The sequence below is a fragment of the Oncorhynchus tshawytscha genome, linkage group LG19 (assembly GCF_018296145.1).
Source record: "Oncorhynchus tshawytscha isolate Ot180627B linkage group LG19, Otsh_v2.0, whole genome shotgun sequence".
NCBI classification, from domain to species: Eukaryota; Metazoa; Chordata; class Actinopteri; order Salmoniformes; family Salmonidae; genus Oncorhynchus; species Oncorhynchus tshawytscha.
Window position 1 is genome coordinate 33,736,742 of NC_056447.1, and position 18,540 is coordinate 33,755,281.

An 18,540-nucleotide genomic window follows, 5' to 3' on the forward strand; every position below is an offset into this window, starting at 1 on the left:
TCGTCCTAAGAAACATTATAATACTAATAAAATGAACTCTTGCCGTGATCGCCAGCAACCGTAGCAGTGGCTTGGACGAGTGGAATTTGAGCGGCACTTGTTGCAGCAGATGATGCATTCTTTTTAAACCAATTTCTAATATCTATTTTGAAGGTATACAGGCCTACTGATCACCGAGGCACACTGTTGTGTTTAACTAACGCTCCACCCACTACTAATTCGAAATGGCGGTAAAAAAGAGACGTGACTTCATGATGCACATGATAGGTGTACAACCCTGTCAGTCATAATTACTTGAGTCATATTTAATTTAACAAGACAATTCTTTTTTATAGGTAATTTAAACTTTAAATTGCCTTAATGTCATACATAAATCAGTGTTATAGCAAACAAAAAGTTTGAAAAAAATAAAGTTTAATTCAACTATGTATTTTATTAGGACGGGCCAGGAGGTATGGTAAGACAGGACAGGTCATAACATTGGCCCTGCTATCACCTCTCCCATCCAGAAGGGCACTTACAGTAAAGTAATGACTCTGGATCAGTCTATCTCCTCACCCCACATATTATCTACAGGTCAGGAGGGAAGACCTAAACAAACACACAGGTCCATCTACCACTGTATCCTGTAAGTGTGTGTGTGTGAGTAACCAAACTCCAGAAACATCCACAGAACAGCCGCTACACTTCTTTGACTAGCTTCATTGCACCACCTATTGGGCATAGTTAGAACTACAGAGACAGACACGCTGTTTGAGGAGAGCAGAGTTAATGAGACTGACTAGCAGGTGGGTCACAACTTTATCTTTGGAAAAGACGCAGAAAAAAATATGGTAAAATGTAACATTTGGTAAACTTGAACCTATTTGTTATTACTTATCTGCTTTGTTTACATTCAGAAAGTTTAAACATTATTTTGATATCTTTGGAAAGATTGAAAAGAAGATGTATTTATATTTTTATTAGATAATCTGTGTTCCTCTGTTACAACTTGATATTTTTGTAAGATTCTGATAAATAAAATACACCTCCTCCAAACCCCGCCACTTCAGACAACAGATAAAAATAATGGAAAATAGAAAACTCAAACCCGGCAACTGAGTCTGGCCTTGGGATATGAATCTGGTGGGAAATGATCATTTCTGCTTCTGTTCACAATAATACTTTATGTACATTAAAAAAAGAGCTTCTCAGCATATCAATTCTCTCAGACCAATGACGGCCCTCCAGTGAGGTCAGATGGCTCAGCAGAGGTCAGAGGACAGGGGTTAAAGGTCAGTCAGACATCATGGTTGTGGTGTTACCCGTCAGTGCTGGGCTATAGTTCCCCCACAAACACAAATCTGAGCCAGGTCTCCTGGTCCTCCTTCCCTCTGAGCCACATATGTCTTTGGGATGGTATGGTACGTCTTTGGTCTTCACTACCATAGATTAGTATCTGCAATGAACACACTCACTGTCACTTACAGGAACATACTGTAACACCAAATTACTTTACTGTTTATGTTCATTCCTGATTTTAGTGTGTATATGTGTATTATATGCATGAGAGTATGCAAATGCAGATGTGAGTGTATGTGTGTGAGTTTCCCCACCTGTAGTAGTTCGGTTTAAAGGGTCCGGTCTTGCTGAGGCCCAGGTATTTGCCCTGCTCATCCGTCAGCTCTGTGAGGTGGGCATCAAACGTTGGCAGGTGGAGACTGGCCACAAACTCATCTGAAAACACACACACAACCACACACACACAGTCACAGTCAACCCTGTCAAAACCTATGTAACAAGGCAGTAGGTAGGTGATGTGGTGTGTCTTACCCATCTTTTTGGGCAGAAGGTAGACGTCTTGTTTATATCGTCCCTCTGGGGCGTTGTAAAGCTCTATCAGAGCCAGTGCCTGAGTGCATTACATTACGTTATAGAAATAGTATACATAGAAAACATTTCAATTACAAAGAGACTGTGGATACAAAGGCCTGTCCCTTTTCATAATGCATACATGTAGCACTCCACAAAACACCAGTACAGCTTGTGTGTTTGCTGCGACCATGAGTTCCCCTGCTGTGTGTGAAACAGACAGACCTGTGTGGTGGCGGTGATGGAGAGGACGAAGGTGGGCACTGTGGAGCAGCTCAGATTCAACAGACGACCCTGAGAAAACACACACATACACATACCAGTGATCACACACCTGACACACACTCAGGCAACAAGCACACACACACACAGAGACACTCACTTCAGCCAGTAAGATTATTCTCTTGCCATCGGGCCAGATGACATGGTCCACCTGTGATCTCACTTTCTCCCAGGTCAACTCTGGGGTCCGCAGACTCACCTGACAGAGGAGAAACAGTCTATCAACCTCAAACACACACAGACATAAATGCAGACACATACAGATGTAGGATGTTCATTTGAGCCAGTTTTCTACAGCAGGAAAAGTATCCTGCATCAACAGGAAATGTGAATTATTACAGTGCCTCGCGAAAGTATTCGGCCCCCTTGAACTTTGCGACCTTTTGCCACATTTCAGGCTTCAAACATAAAGATATAAAACTGTATTTTTTTGTGAAGAATCATCAACAAGTGGGACACAATCATGAAGTGGAACGGCATTTATTGGATATTTCAAACTTTTTTAACAAATCAAAAACTGAAAAATTGGGCGTGCAAAATTATTCAGCCCCCTTAAGTTAATACTTTGTAGAGCCACCTTTTGCTGCGATTACAGCTGTAAGTCGCTTGGGGTATGTCTCTATCAGTTTTGCACATCGAGAGACTGAAATGTTTTCCCATTCCTCCTTGCAAAACAGCTCGAGCTCAGTGAGGTTGGATGGAGAGCATTTGTGAACAGCAGTTTTCAGTTCTTTCCACAGATTCTCGATTGGATTCAGGTCTGGACTTTGACTTGGCCTTTCTAAAACCTGGATATGTTTATTTGTGAACCATTCCATTGTAGATTTTGCTTTATGTTTTGGATCATTGTCTTGTTGAAAGACAAATCTCCGTCCCAGTCTCAGGTCTTTTGCAGACTCCATCAGGTTTTCTTCCAGAATGGTCCTGTATTTGGCTCCATCCATCTTCCCATCAATTTTAACCATCTTCCCTGTCCCTGCTGAAGAAAAGCAGGCCCAAACCATGATGCTGCCACCACCATGTTTGACAGTGGGGATGGTGTGTTCAGGGTGATAAGCTGTGTTGCTTTTATGCCAAACATAACGTTTTGCATTGTTGCCAAAAAGTTCAATTTTGGTTTCATCTGACCAGAGCACCTTCTTCCACATGTTTGGTGTGTCTCCCAGGTGGCTTGTGGCAAACTTTAAACAACACTTTTTATGGATATCTTTAAGAAATGGCTTTCTTCTTGCCACTCTTCAATAAAGGCCAGATTTGTGCAATATACGACTGATTGTTGTCCTATGGACAGAGTCTCCCACCTCAGATGTAGATCTCTGCAGTTCATCCAGAGTGATCATGGGCCTCTTGGCTGCATCTCTGATCAGTCTTCTCCTTGTATGAGCTGAAAGTTTAGAGGGACGGCCAGGTCTTGGTAGATTTGCAGTGGTCTGATACTCCTTCCATTTCAATATTATCGCTTGCACAGTGCTCCTTGGGATGTTTAAAGCTTGGGAAATCTTTTTGTATCCAAATCCGGCTTTAAACTTCTTCACAACAGTATCTCGGACCTGCCTGGTGTGTTCCTTGTTCTTCATGATGCTCTCTGCGCTTTTAACGGACCTCTGAGACTATCACAGTGCAGGTGCATTTATACGGAGACTCGATTACACACAGGTGGATTGTATTTATCATCATTAGTCATTTAGGTCAACATTGGATCATTCAGAGATCCTCACTGAACTTCTGGAGAGAGTTTGCTGCACTGAAAGTAAAGGGGCTGAATAATTTTGCACGCCCAATTTTTCAGTTTTTGATATGTTAAAAAAGTTTGAAATATCCAATAAATGTCATTCAACTTCATGATTGTGTCCCACTTGTTGTTGATTCTTCACAAAAAATACACTTTTATATCTTTATGTTTGAAGCCTGAAATGTGGCAAAAGGTCGCAAAGTTCAAGGGGGCCGAATACTTTCGCAAGGCACTGTATATGGATTATAATTCATTTACATTTTTGTAGGGGTTGATACATTTTCCTTAGGGGCAAATGAAGTCTGCTATTTAAAATAGGAAATTACAAAGTTTAGAATCCTCAGCAACAAGAGTGATCATATCAAGATCCTACATTTGTACACACACGCACACGCACACGCACATACGTCTCACCACGTCTATCTCAGTGTTGGAGTGTCCCATGTTACAGACGATGCAGCCGTTCTTCATCCTGTCCAGGTACTCTCTTGCTACCACATTCTTGTTGCCTGAAGACAAACACTGAGGCTTTCATAGTCAGTCATATACTGTCATAGCCTGTTATAACCTATCATAGCCTACCATAAACTACCATAGCCTATCATAACATAGCTAGCCTTCATTGTAAATAAGAATGAGTTGTTATTGACCTGTCTGGTAAAATAAAGGCAACAACAAGCTTAAATAGCTGATTCTAAGTTATTATATAGGGGTTAGAATTAGGGTTGGAGATGGTGTTAGGGTTAGAACTAGGGTTAGGGCTAGTTTCTGAACCCTAACCATAACCCCAACCCCAACCCTAACCCTAGCTTCATGTCCACATTCAGTTCTACCCTAACCGGAGCCTCAACCCTAACCTCTACAGCCTGATTTATACCCTACGTAGGCATGGAAGAACTACAAGTAGCTATGCAAAATGGCATTGCAATGCAGTTAATTCATAACTCGCAGAATCGGCAATTTGCTTAGCATTGTTGCATTGTTGCATTGTTGCATTGCGTACATAAGGTATAAGGCTAAACCCTAATTCCAGTTTAGTGTCCTTTTATCAAAATTTTAATTCTTATTTTAATTTACTTTGAACCAGTAAGGTTCTGGCTCTCCCTTTGACCAGTTCCGGGAAGCTCCAGCTCAATTTAACCACTGGTCATAACCTATCATTGCCTGTTATAACTTATCACAGTCACATTACAGGACCACTGAGAGGGTTGGTAACCTGAGAAACACTCCTACTGGAGAGTATACATTTACAGGTACATTTTTGGCATTAAAAGGAATAGAAATGTAATTCTATAGCTAACTCTTCAGAGCTGTAGTGTGTGAGAGTAAAGGCTTTCTCAGCCTACAGTCTCTCTATTGGACCATTCACATAACCTCTGTGGGTGATGACATCATGTCTTACCTGTGCAGGTGATGACCAGGTCCACCTGTCTGATGACCTCATTGAGCTTGACCAGTCTGAAGCCATCCATGCTGGGGTAGGGAGAGGAGAGATATACACAAATAGTTCAAGACCTGCTTCTGTCACCTACAGTACATGTCTTCTGTCACCTACAGTACACACACACACACACACACACACACACACACACACACACACACACACACACACACACACACACACACACACACACACACACACACACACACACACACACACACACACACACACACACACACACACACACATCATACCAGGCCTGCAGGGCACATATGGGGTCCACCTCCGTGACATACACTACTGAGCCCATGGCCTTCAGAGCGGCAGAGCAACCTTTACCAACCTGGCCAGAGGGAGAGAGGAGGGGGGGGAAACATACGTACACACAGATGGAATAAATACACAGAGAGAAGACTTTACACCTCGGTGTTTAATAGGTGCTAATAAAATACTGACCTCTCCATAGCCACACACCACCACCTGCTTTCCCCCAAACATCACATCTGTAGAGCGTTTCAATCTGGGGGAGGGATGGGAGGCCAAAGGTTACACACTCAAAAGTTCAAAGGTCACACACACAAACACGCATGTTGATTCTGCGCCTGTGTGTTTTCATATACGTACCCATCCAGTATGGACTCCCTGCAGCAGTAGAGGTTGTCAAACTTCTGCTTAGTAATGGAGTCATTGACGTTCATAGCAGGGACACACAGTCTCCCTGCCTTGGACAGCTGGTACAGCCTTCGGAAGAAGGAGAACACTGCTACCTTAGCACTACACATAGGCTTTGTCCTAAATGTCCCCTTTTAACTATGTAGCGCACTACTTTTGACCAGGGCCCTTAAGGGAATATTGTGTAAATTGGGACACAGACAAAGTATACCAGTATAATGATGTCACAAGTGTTAGCTTCTTTCATTCAATTTATATTGCCACATGATTTAATGAGCTGTCCTTATTCACACAGGTGACTCACATGAGTCACACAAGTTGTAATGACTAAGGCAAACAATAGGCTTATCATACCTGAAATATCCGTTGTTTTAGATAAGAGTGTCTTCTAATCTAAAAGGTATTTCACAACAATCAGAGACACGTGTGCTCCAATCCCACCTGTGAACCCCTGTGACACTCTCTTCCACGATTCCCTTGATCATCTTGAACATGTTGGGGTATTTCTTAAAGATCCAGTGGGTCAGGTCTCCCCCGTCATCCAGGATCTGAGAAAAACAGAATCCACCCATGACTGTATCCATCCGGATCATAGCTGTCTAATGTGAGAGCTAGGCCTGTACTGTACCACATTAAGAGAGAGACAGGTAGGTAGGCCTATACTGTACTGTACCATATTGGGCTGCCAGGTCTCCAGGCTGACACAGCGGTCAATACACCACCAGAAGTCATCCTCCGACTCCCCCTTCCATGCAAACACAGAGAAGCCTGAGAGCGACAGAGAGAGAATATGAGAGAGAGAGAGAGAAGACAGAGAGAGAAGACAGAGAGAGAGAGAATATGAGAGAGAATATGAGAGAGAATATGAGCGAGAGAGAAGACAGAGAGAGAGAGAATATGAGAGAGAATATGAGCGAGAGAGAAGACAGAGAGAGAAGACAGATAGAGAGAGAGAAGACAGAGAGAGAGAATATGAGAGAGAGAGAGAGAGAGAGAGAGAAAGAGAGAGAAGACAGAGAGAATATGAGAGAGAGAGAGAGAGAGAGAGAGAGAGAGAGAGAGAGAAGACAGAGAGAGAGAGAAGACAGACAGAGAGAGTGAAGAACAAACACCATTGTAAATACAACCCATTAGTTATGCTTATTTATTTTCCCTTGTGTACTTTAACCATTTGTACATTGTTACAACACTGTATATATTTATATATATACATATATAAAATATGACATTTTTAATGTCTTTATTGTTTTGAAACTACTGCATGTGTAATGTTTACTGTTAATTTTTATTGTTTATTTCACTTTTGTATATTATCTACCTCACTTGCTTTGGCAATGTTAACACATGTTTCCCATGCCAATAAAGCCTCTTGAATTGAATTGATTTGAGAGAGAGAGAGAGAGAGAGAGACAGAGAGAGAGAGAGAGGGAGAGAGAGAGAGCGAGCGAAATACTGCGTGTCTCTCACCTCCCTCAGCCAGAGCTGCAGCCACAGCATTCTGAGTGGAGTAGATGTTACAGGCTGCCCAGCGACACTGAGCCCCCAACGCAGACAAAGTCTCGATCAAGACCTACAGGTATGCACATGTATACACACACGCACACACGCAGTCCAATTCAGTATGTGCGTGATTCAGTGTCTGTTTGTGTGTGCATGTGTGTGTGTGCGTGCATGCATACTCACAGCGGTCTGAGCGGTGATGTGAGTGCAGCCCACTACTTTAGCACCAACCAGCGGCTTTTCGCCCCCTGATCTATTTCTCAGGGCCATCAGAGCTGGCATCTCTACAAAGACAGAGAAGGGAGAAGGAGAAATAGGAGGAATGGGGGAAAGAGAGAGTGAGAGACAGAGAGAAAGAGGGAGAGAACCTGACAGACCTTGAGTCATGTTTCCAACCTCTTTCTTACCTTACTCTTTACCACGCACGCACGCACGCACGCACGCACGCACGCACACACACACACACACACACACACACACACACACACACACACACACACACACACACACACACACACACACACACACACACACACACACACACACTCCATTCCCTCTCACCTTGTTCAGCAATCTCGATCTCCCTGCGTCCGAAGTCGGCCTGTTTGATGTTCTTGATGCAGAAGTCTTGATGTCCCTTAGAGCTCCTCTGCTGCCTGTCTCTAGGAGACATCTCATCCTCTGAACTGTCTGTGTACGACGCAGCTAAGGGTTTGTGTGTGAGGGGAGGTAAGGGGGTGATCAACATCAGGCACAATGAAACAGTCTGAATGCGATAAATTATCTAGGCCTCACGAAAGCTCTCATTTTACCAAATAGTCAAAAGTTAACAGCTGTGTGATCTTTCAGGTCTGAGGTTTAACTACATGCTACGTACAGTCTGGATTACCCCCCCCCCCATCCCCAGGGGACAGATTAGGAGTAAATGAAAAATGGTAATTCCTCTGAAGACTTTATCTCCTAAGGAGCAATGCCTTGGACTAATCTATATGTAACCAGCCCTCTGTTCCCCAGATGCTGTGACCACAGCCAGCTACAAGGGTCGGCTGTACACACAGACAAAACACACCATGCTGAAGAAGGGTTAAAAGCTGGGGGTGCATGTGTGGATACCTGAGCTGTAGCTGTCTGTGGAGGAATGGGAGAGGGAGCGGGACAGGGAACGACGCCCGGTCTTAGTGAGACGTTTGTTAAACTCCTGCTTCTGATCAGCAAACTGGATTTGCTGCAGAGAGAGAGAGAGAGAGAGAGAGAGTTACTTTTGAGGCAAGAGAAAGACAAGGTTAGAAGGACGCCAGGGTTATATCCACCGCATTGTCCAAGGCATTATATAAACCTCTTTTTTTACTCAACATAAGGAACAAAACACACAAAGGAGGCACAGATGATTCAGGAGGTTCAAGAGGTTCACATAGTTCTCTCACTCTCTCACCATAGCTCACACTCACACACCTTCCCTCTCTCCCTAACACACTCTTCATAACACGCTCACCGTCTCTCACTAACCCACTTTCATTCTCTTTCCCTTATCCATGTCTCTTTCTTTTCATAGTCCCCTTTTTTCTCTCCATCACTCTCCCCCTCTCTCCGTCTCACCATCCAGTGTGGTGGTTGGAAGGCAGGGCTGGTGGAGGGTTCCCACTTAGCCATGCCTGCTGTCTGCTCCCTCTGACACAGTCTATGCTTCTTTTACCCACTCAGCCTAGTTCAGTTAAGCCAGGTTCAGTCCAGTCTGTCCCCGTCTCTGCCTCTTATTCCCACTTGGTACAGCCTAGACCAATCCAGTCCAATCTCATCCAGCCTGGTAGCATAGTCTGGTTAGGTGCTAGGACTTTTCTTTTTAAAGTCGTGCACCACTCTCCCTAAAACTCCCCGCCCACCGGGCTCTGTTCTACCTAATACTCCATTCCAAAGTGACACACACACATCATCCTGGTCTCATATACTAAACGTAACATAGTACATGTAATTCCGGGATACTCAAATTAGTATTATATGTTACGTTTGGTATGGTTACATGAAACAGATGGTTACTTAAGGAAAAAATGAAAGTAGGGTGGTTGGTCTGGAGTATAACGTGAATGTCTAGCAACGCATCACGGACAACATTTGAACTAATTAGCACTTTTCAAGTACTTGCTACTTTGCAGCTATTTACCATGTTAGCTAACCCTTCCCCAAACCAAACCATAACTCTATCCTTAACCCTTTTAGCTAACCCTTCCCCTATCCTTAACCCTTTTAGCTAACCCTTCCCCAAACCAAACCATAACTCTATCCTTAACCCTTTTAGCTAACCCTTCCCCTATCCTTAACCCTTTTAGCTAACCCTTCCCTATCCTTAACCCTTTTAGCTAACCCTTCCCTATCCTTAACCCTTTTAGCTAACCCTTCCCCAAACCAAACCATAACTCTATCCTTAACCCTTTTAGCTAACCCTTCCCTATCCTTAACCCTTTTAGCTAACCCTTCCCCTATCCTTAACCCTTTTAGCTAACCCTTCCCCTATCCTTAACCCTTTTAGCTAACCCTTCCCCTAACCTTAACCCTTTTGGCTAACCCTTCCCCTATCCTTAACCCTTTTAGCTAACCCTTCCCCAAACCAAACCATAACTCTATCCTTAACCCTTTTAGCTAACCCTTCCCCTAACCTTAACCCTTTTAGCTAATCCTTTCCCTTAACCTTAACCCTTTTAGCTAACCCTTCCCCTATCCTTAACCCTTTTAGCTAACCCTTCCCCTAACCTTAACCCTTTTAGCTAACCCTTCCCCTAACCTTAACAGTTTTAGCTAACCCTTCCCCTATCCTTAACCCTTTTAGCTAACCCTTCCCCTCACCTTAACCCTTTCAGCTAACCCTTCCCCTATCCTTAACCCTTTTTAGCTAACACTTGCCCTATCCTTAACCCTTTTAGCTAATCCTTCCCCTATCCTTAACCCTTTTAGCTAACCCTCCCCCTATCCTTAACCATTTTAGCTAACCCTTCCCCTATCCTTAACCCTTTTAGCTAACCCTTCCCCTCACCTTAACCCTTTTAGCTAACCCTTCCCCTATCCTTAACCCTTTTAGCTAACCCTTCCCCTCACCTTAACCCTTTTAGCTAACCCTTCCCCTAACCTTAGCCCTTTTAGCTAACCCTTCCCCAAACCAAACCATAACTCTATCCTTAACCCTTTTAGCTAACCCTTCCCCTAACCTTAACCCTTTTAGCTAACCCTTCCCTATCCTTAACCCTTTTAGCTAACCCTTCCCCTATCCTTAACCCTTCCCCTAACCTTAACCCTTTTGGCTAACCCTTCCCTATCCTTAACCCTTTTAGCTAACCCTTCCCCAAACCAAAGCATAACTCTATCCTTAACCCTTTTAGCTAACCCTTCCCTAACCTTAACCCTTTTAGCTAATCCTTTCCCTTAACCTTAACCCTTTTAGCTAACCCTTCCCTATCCTTAACCCTTTTAGCTAACCGTTCCCCTAACCTTAACCCTTTTAGCTAACCCTTCCCTAACCTTAACAGTTTTAGCTAACCCTTCCCCTATCCTTAACCCTTTTAGCTAACCCTTCCCCTAACCTTAACCCTTTTAGCTAACCCTTCCCCTATCCTTAACCCTTTTAGCTAACTCTTGCCCTATCCTTAACCCTTTTAGCTAACCCTTCCCCTCACCTTAACCCTTTCAGCTAACCCTTCCCTATCCTTAACCCTTTTTAGCTAACACTTGCCCTATCCTTAACCCTTTTAGCTAACCCTTCCCCAAACCAAACCATAACTCTATCCTTAACCCTTTTAGCTAACCCTTCCCTAACCTTAACCCTTTTAGCTAATCCTTTCCCTTAACCTTAACCCTTTTAGCTAACCCTTCCCCTATCCTTAACCCTTTTAGCTAACCGTTCCCCTAACCTTAACCCTTTTAGCTAACCCTTCCCCTAACCTTAACAGTTTTAGCTAACCCTTCCCTATCCTTAACCCTTTTAGCTAACCCTTCCCCTAACCTTAACCCTTTTAGCTAACCCTTCCCTATCCTTAACCCTTTTAGCTAACTCTTGCCCTATCCTTAACCCTTTTAGCTAACCCTTCCCCTCACCTTAACCCTTTCAGCTAACCCTTCCCCTATCCTTAACCCTTTTTAGCTAACACTTGCCCTATCCTTAACCCTTTTAGCTAATCCTTCCCTATCCTTAACCCTTTTAGCTAACCCTCCCCCTATCCTTAACCATTTTAGCTAACCCTTCCCTATCCTTAACCATTTTAGCTAACCCTTCCCTAACCTTAACCATTTTAGCTAACCCTTCCCCTATCCTTAACCCTTTTAGCTAACCCTTCCCCTATCCTTAACCATTTTAGCTAACCCTTCCCCTATCCTTAACCCTTTTAGCTAACCCTTCCCCTATCCTTAACCATTTTAGCTAACCCTTCCCCTAACCTTAACCCTTTAACCTAACTCCTAAACTTAACCCTAACTCCTAACCCTAGCCGAGCTAATGTTAGCCATCTAGCTAGAATTCGTAACATATCATATGTTTTTCAAATTTGTAACATATTGTACGTTTTTCAAATTTGTAACATATAACATGAATTGTAATTCGTGACATATCATACAAAATGGGTGATGGACATCCACAAATGAATACATATCATATGAAACGGAACATGTCATACTTAATTGAGTGTCTCGGATTTACATACAGAATAATACAAAATTCTCTGAGACCTGGGTTGCACTCTCTCTCTCTCTCTCTCTCTCTCTCTCTCTCTCTCACACACACACACACACACACACAGAGACACATTTACAGTCTAATACTCCCCCCTCACACATGCACACCCACACACTGGTGTTAGGCCGTGGGTACACCCCTTGTCTTATGCGGTCCGAATGGAGCCGAGTTGGCAGCTCTTAATAGGATTAGCTGATAAGGGTCGTAGGTCAGTTAGAAGTCTGTGGAGCTGAATTCCTGACTTCAGATCCCCCACACCGGGCCACATTCCAATTCTACAACAATGCTGACTTCAGATCCCCCACTCAAGGACATTCCATTTGTACCGTTAGCACCCTTCCCCTAGCCCAGGGCTATTCAAACCTTGAGGTTTGCAGCACTGCTGGTTTTCATCCTTCCCATCTAATCTGGGTCTGTTTCTGATTTGTTGACACTTTCCATTTCTACCCATAGACCCTTTCCCTTCACCAGAATGTATCATTTGGTGAGGGCTGCACAATATTACTTATTTTTTAAATCAGAAACATACCCTGCCTGAATCACCCTCCAATGGTTAACGGGTGGATCATAAGACTCATAAAGGCCATATGTGCTGCTCAGGATCAAACTGTCCACTTACTACTTCGTTAAGAGCTGCCTCGTTAAGAGTTGCCTCATTAAAGGTAATTAACCTCACAGTCTTTCTAATGGTTTATAATGAGGGTCAATATGACTGCGTTTACACAGGCAGCCCAATTTTTTTCTTCTTTCGACAAATTGGTCTTTTGACCAATCACATCAGACCTTTTCACATCAGATCTTTTTCAAAGCTGACCTGATTGGTCAAAAGACCAATTCATGGAAAATATCAGAATTGGGCTGCCTGTGTAAACGCAGGCTAAGAAGCAGTTTCTCATGGTAAATTACTGTACTTCCTCAAGAGAGATTCTCACATGAATAGCTCACATTTCTGTCCTGTCCTATTCCTTGCGCATGGTGAGCACTCAGAGAGAGATGCACATAGAAAGTTACAGAATGTCAAACAAGCCCAATGTGTAACTCTAATCAGAGATATTTCAGTTATAAACCATTTGTATGCTATTTACTGGATTGTAGCCTACATGTATTTGTACTGTATTGCTGCCCTGTCTGAGCAGCTGAACTGAGACGTGGGATGGCTCATCTAGGCCAGTGTTTTCTACAGAGCTCATTTGTCCACAAACAAACTCACACAGGGCACCACCTTCCCATTAACGTTCTCCTATTTCCCCTCAGGAGTCTGAAAAGATTTGGCATGGGTCCTCAGATCCTCAAAAGGTTTTACAGCTGCAACATTGAGAGCAACCTGACTGGTTGCATCACTGCCTGGTACAGCAACTGCTCGGCACTACAGAGGGTAGTGCGTACGGCCCAGTACATCACTGGAGCTAAGCTGCCTGCCATCCAGGACTTCTACACCTGGCGGTGTCAGAGGAAGGCCCTAAAAATTGTCAATGACCCCAGCCACCCAAGTCATAGACTGTTCTCTCTGCTACCGCATGGCAAGCGGTACCGGAGCGCCAAGTCTAGGTCCAAAATGTACTAATGTACTCTGTACTAGTACCCCCCTATATAGCCTCGCTACTGTTGTTTTCACTGTTATTTTCCTTTTTTCTCTTTACTTATCTATTTTTTACTTAAAAATTGCACCGTTGGTTAGAGCTTGTAAGTAAGCATTTCACTGTAAGGTCTACACCTGTTGTATTCGGCGCACGTGACAAATAAACTTTGATTTGATTTGATGACAAAACAGCCCTGACCCTGAACCGCCCCTATTCCCTTCCACTAGATCCCTACAGCAGCTCTGCCCTATCTGATCCCTTCAGGTGTGAATACAACAGGAAGGTAGAGCCTTGGGGAAGGGGCTTGGGGTTGTTTCTGGTCAGCCTGTGGTGTAAACATACAAACATGTGAGACCCCATAGTAAACAATAATAATAACAGCTATAGCATGATAAGTACACAAACCATACAGGATGAGTTAACATTGTTAGGGAAAGGGAGGGGATGGATTTCGGAGGTAGAACTCTGTACAAACTGTAGAAAGACTGTAGAAATCACTGATCCTATGTACAGTCGTGGGCAAAAGTTTTGAGAATAACACAAATAAAAAATTTCACAAAGTCTGCTGCCTCAGTTTGTATGATGGTAATTTGCAAATACTTCAGAATGTTATGAAGAGTGATGAATTGTAATTAATTGCAAAGTCCCTCTTTGCCATGTAAATGAACTGAATCCCCCAAAAACATTTCCACTGCATTTCAGCCCTGCCACAAAAGGACCAGCTGACATCATGTCCGTGATTCTCTCGTTAACACAGGTGTGATTGTTGACGAGGACAAGGCTGGAGATCACTCTGTCATGCTGATTGAGTTCAAATAACAGACTGGAAGCTTCAAAAGGAGGGTGGTGCTTGGAATCATTGTTTTTCCTCTGTCAACCATGGTTACTTGCAAGGAAACATGTGTGGTCATCATTGCTTTGCACAAAAAGGGCTTCACAGGCAAGGATATTGCTGCCAGTAAGATTGCACCTAAATCAACCATTTATCGGATCATCAAGAACTTCAAGGAGAGCGGTTCAATTGTTGTGAAAAAGGATTCAGGGCGCCCAAGAAAGTCCAGCAAGCGCCAGGACCGTGTCCTAAAGTTGATTCAGCTGCGGGTTGGGGCACCCCCAGTACAGAGCTTGCTCAGGAATGCAGCAGGCAGGTGTGAGTGCATCTGCACGCACAGAGAGGTGAAGACTTTTGGAGGATGGCCTGGTGTAAAGAAGGGCAGCAAAGAAGCCACTTCTCTCCAGGAAAAACATCAGGAACAGACTGATATTCTGCAAAAGGTGCAGGGATTTGACTGCTGAGGACTGGGGTAAAGTCATTTTCTCTGATGAATCCCCTTTCCGATCGTTTGGGGCATTTGGAAAAAAGCTTGTCCGGAAAAGACAAGGTGAGCGCTACCATCAGTCCTGTGTCATGCCAACAGTAAGGCATCCTGAGACCATTCATGTGTGGGGTTGCTTCTCAGCCAATTTTGACTAGAACACAGCCATGAATAAAGAATGGTACCAACACATCCTCTGAGAGCAACTTCTCTCAACCATCCAGCAACAGTTTAGTGACGAACAATGCCTTTTCCAGCATGATGGAGCACCTTGCCATAAGGCAAATGTGATAACTAAGTTGCCGGGGAACAAAACATCAATATTTTGGGTCCATGGCCAGGAAACTCCCCAGACCTTAATCCCATTGAGAACTTGTGGTCAATCCTCAAGAGGCAGGTGGACAAACAAAACCCCACAAATTCTGACAAATTCCAAGCATTGATTATGCAAGAATGGGCTGCCATCAGTCAGGATGTGGCCCAGAAGTTATTTGACAGCATGCCAGGGTGGATTGCTGAGGTCTTGAAAAAGAAGGGTCAACACTGCAAATGTTGACTCTTTACATCAACTTCATGTAATTGTCAATAAAAGTCTTTGACATGTATGAAATGCTTGTAATTATACTTCACTATTCCATGGTAACATCTGACAAAAATATCTAAAGACACTGAGACAGCAAACTTTGTGGAAATTAATATTTGTGTCATTCTCAAAACCTTTGGCCACGACTGTACTAACCAGACCCATAAGGCTCTCTTCCTACGTAGATACTGCGGCTGTTGAAGCAGAATACACTCACTCACTGACTTACTGACATTGAATAGAAAGGTAAATACTGCCTGCACTTAAATGAGCTGATCTGATTCAAAGGACTACATCAACCCGACACATTTTTATAACACCAGTAGCCTTCCCCCTGAGAAAAGGTGCATAGCTGAGTATACTCAGAACTCAAACTGCTGCTTGATCTTTCACACACACGGAAGGATACGGAACTGAAGGGCCTCAAATCATAAGAGAGCACGAGTTAACTGAATGACGACACAGTCCCAAGAGAGGGATGATCTGAGCCACTGTGATTAAAGATGGACGGACAGATACATGTTATTTAATTAAAGGCTCTGATTTAAAAGTGTAGTTCACCGCAAATTATGAAATGACTTGTGTTTCCTTACCTTGAATGTACTCTATGGGCCAGGAGAAATTTGGATCCACACTCTGGATGCAACTAATCCACTCTCAAATAACTAAATCACATACAGCAGAGGTACCTTGATGAAAACCCTTCCTCAGAGCGCTCAGGACCTCAAACTGGGGCGAAGGTTCACCTTCCAACAGGACAACAACCCTAAGCACACAGCCAAGACAACTAAGGAGTGGCTTCAGGACAAGTCTCTGAATGTCCTTTGAACAGAGGTTGAACATCTCTGGAGACACCTGAAAATAGCTGTGCAGCGACGCTCCCGATCCAACCTGACAGAGCTTAAGAGAATCTGCAGGGAAGAATGGGAGAAAGTCCCCAAATTCAGGTGTGCCAGGCTTGTAGCGTCATACAAAAGAAGACTCAAGGCTGTAACTTCTGCCAAAGGTGCTTCATCAAAGTACTGAGTAAAGGGTCTGAATACTTGTGTAAATGTGATATTTCTGTTTCTTTATTTTTATGCATTTGCAAAAAATTCTAAAAAACAGTTTTTGCATTGTCATTATGGGGTATCGTGTGTAGATTGATGAGAGGAAAAAACAATTGAATCCATTTTAGAATAAGGCTGTAACGTAACAAAATGTGGAAAAGGTCAAGGTGTCTGAATACGTTCCTATTTCAGCCACACCTGTTGCTGACAGGTGTATAACATCGAGCCCACAACAATGCAATTTCCATAGACAAACATTGGCAGTAGAATGGCCTTACTGGAGAGCTCAGTAACTTTCAATGTGGCACCGTCATAGCATGTCACCTTTCCAACGAGTCAGTTCATCAGATGTCTGCCCTGCTAGAGCTGCCCCAGTCAACTGTAAGTGCTCTTATTCTGCCCTGCTAGAGCTGCCCCGCTCAACTGTAAGTGCTGTTATTCTGCCCTGCTAGAGCTTCCCCAGTCAACTGTAAGTGCTGTTATTCTGCCCTGCTAGAGCTGCCCCCGTCAACTGTAAGTGCTGTTATTGTGAAGTGGAAAGTCTTGGAGCAACAACGGCTCAGCCGCGAGGTGGTAGGCCACACAAGCTCATAGAATGGGACCAACGAGTGCTGAAGCGCATAGCGTGTAAAAATCATTCTTCCTGGGTTGCAACACTCACTATCGAGTTACAAACTGCCTCTGGAAGCAACTTTAGCACAAGAACTGTTCTTCGGGAGCTTAATGAAAGGGGTTTCCATGGCCGAGCAGCCGCACAAAAGCCTAAGATCAACATGCGCAATACCAAGTGTCGGATGGAGTGGTGTAAAGCTTGCCGCCATTGGACTCTGGAGCAGTGTAAACGCATTCAGTGGATGAATCACACTTCACCATCTGGCAGTCCGACAGACGAATCTGGGATTGGCAAATGCCAGAAGACTGCTACTTGCCACAATGAAAAGTGCCAACTGTTAAGATTGGTGGAGGAGGAATAATGGTCTGGGGCTATTTTTTATGGTTCTGGCTAGGCCCCTTAGTTCCAGTGAAGGGAAATCTTAATGCTACAGTATACAATGACATTCTAGATGATTATGTGCTTCTAAATTTGTGGCAACAGTTTGGTGAAAGCCCTTTCCTGTTTCAGCATGACAATGCCCCCGTACACAAAGCAAGGTCCATACAGAAATAATTTGTCGAGATCGGTGTGGAAGAACTTGACTGGCCTGCATAGAGCCCTGACCTCAACCACATCGAACACCTTTGGGATGAATTGGAACGCCGACTGCAAGCCAGTCCTAATCGCCCAACATCAGTGCCCGACTTCACTAATACTCCTGTTGTTGAATTGAAGTTCCGCAGCAATGTTCCAACATCTAGTGGAAAGCCTTCCCAGAAGAGTGGAGGCTGTTATAGCAGCAAAGGGTGGACCAACTCCATTGTAATGCCCATGATTTTGGAATGAGATGTTTGACAAGTAGGTGTCCACATACTTTTGGTCATTTAGTGTGCCTTGATACAGATTGACTGTAATAAAGAGACTAGTGACAGAGTCTAGAACAGAGATACCTTGATAAAGATTTACAGAACTAAAGATAATATAGAATACAACAGAGATACCTTGATACAGATGGACTGAACTGCCTTTTGTTCCTTGGTTTTGTTCAAGTTGACCAGGCTGTACACCTTCTTCATGCTGTCAGAACAAATGCTTTCCACCACACAAAGACTGTATTTAACCGTGGACTGACCGTGCTCGACTGTGACCTGACCGCGTTTGATGAGAAGGTTCAGGGATAAAGGCTTGCTAAGCTAACACACTGAGAGGCGCTACACCATATGCT

At 43.7% G+C, this 18,540-nt stretch overlaps 1 protein-coding gene across 3 annotated transcripts in view; it reads right to left on the minus strand.

Moving 5' to 3' along the window:
- Positions 1 to 946: 946 nt before the first annotated feature.
- LOC112218666 (S-adenosylhomocysteine hydrolase-like protein 1) overlaps positions 947 to 18,540 on the minus strand; it is a 36,502-nt gene continuing 18,908 nt past the window's right edge. The window contains exons 1-17 of one of the 3 annotated variants that reach the window (XM_042301616.1): positions 18,317 to 18,482; positions 8,592 to 8,703; positions 8,040 to 8,183; positions 7,662 to 7,762; positions 7,446 to 7,548; positions 6,652 to 6,746; positions 6,420 to 6,526; positions 5,931 to 6,047; positions 5,763 to 5,826; positions 5,561 to 5,649; positions 5,268 to 5,338; positions 4,280 to 4,374; positions 2,234 to 2,332; positions 2,077 to 2,145; positions 1,813 to 1,891; positions 1,596 to 1,716; positions 947 to 1,438 (exon numbers count right to left, since the gene is read on the minus strand). In XM_042301616.1, the coding sequence (XP_042157550.1) occupies positions 1,432 to 1,438; positions 1,596 to 1,716; positions 1,813 to 1,891; positions 2,077 to 2,145; positions 2,234 to 2,332; positions 4,280 to 4,374; positions 5,268 to 5,338; positions 5,561 to 5,649; positions 5,763 to 5,826; positions 5,931 to 6,047; positions 6,420 to 6,526; positions 6,652 to 6,746; positions 7,446 to 7,548; positions 7,662 to 7,762; positions 8,040 to 8,183; positions 8,592 to 8,703; positions 18,317 to 18,391 (1,548 nt within the window). In that variant the 5' untranslated portion in view covers positions 18,392 to 18,482 and the 3' untranslated portion in view covers positions 947 to 1,431. Of the gene's footprint in view, positions 1,439 to 1,595; positions 1,717 to 1,812; positions 1,892 to 2,076; positions 2,146 to 2,233; positions 2,333 to 4,279; positions 4,375 to 5,267; positions 5,339 to 5,560; positions 5,650 to 5,762; positions 5,827 to 5,930; positions 6,048 to 6,419; positions 6,527 to 6,651; positions 6,747 to 7,445; positions 7,549 to 7,661; positions 7,763 to 8,039; positions 8,184 to 8,591; positions 8,704 to 9,074; positions 9,266 to 18,316; positions 18,483 to 18,540 lie in introns of those variants that run through there. The other 2 variants (XM_042301617.1, XM_042301615.1) reach the window with 2 other exon arrangements.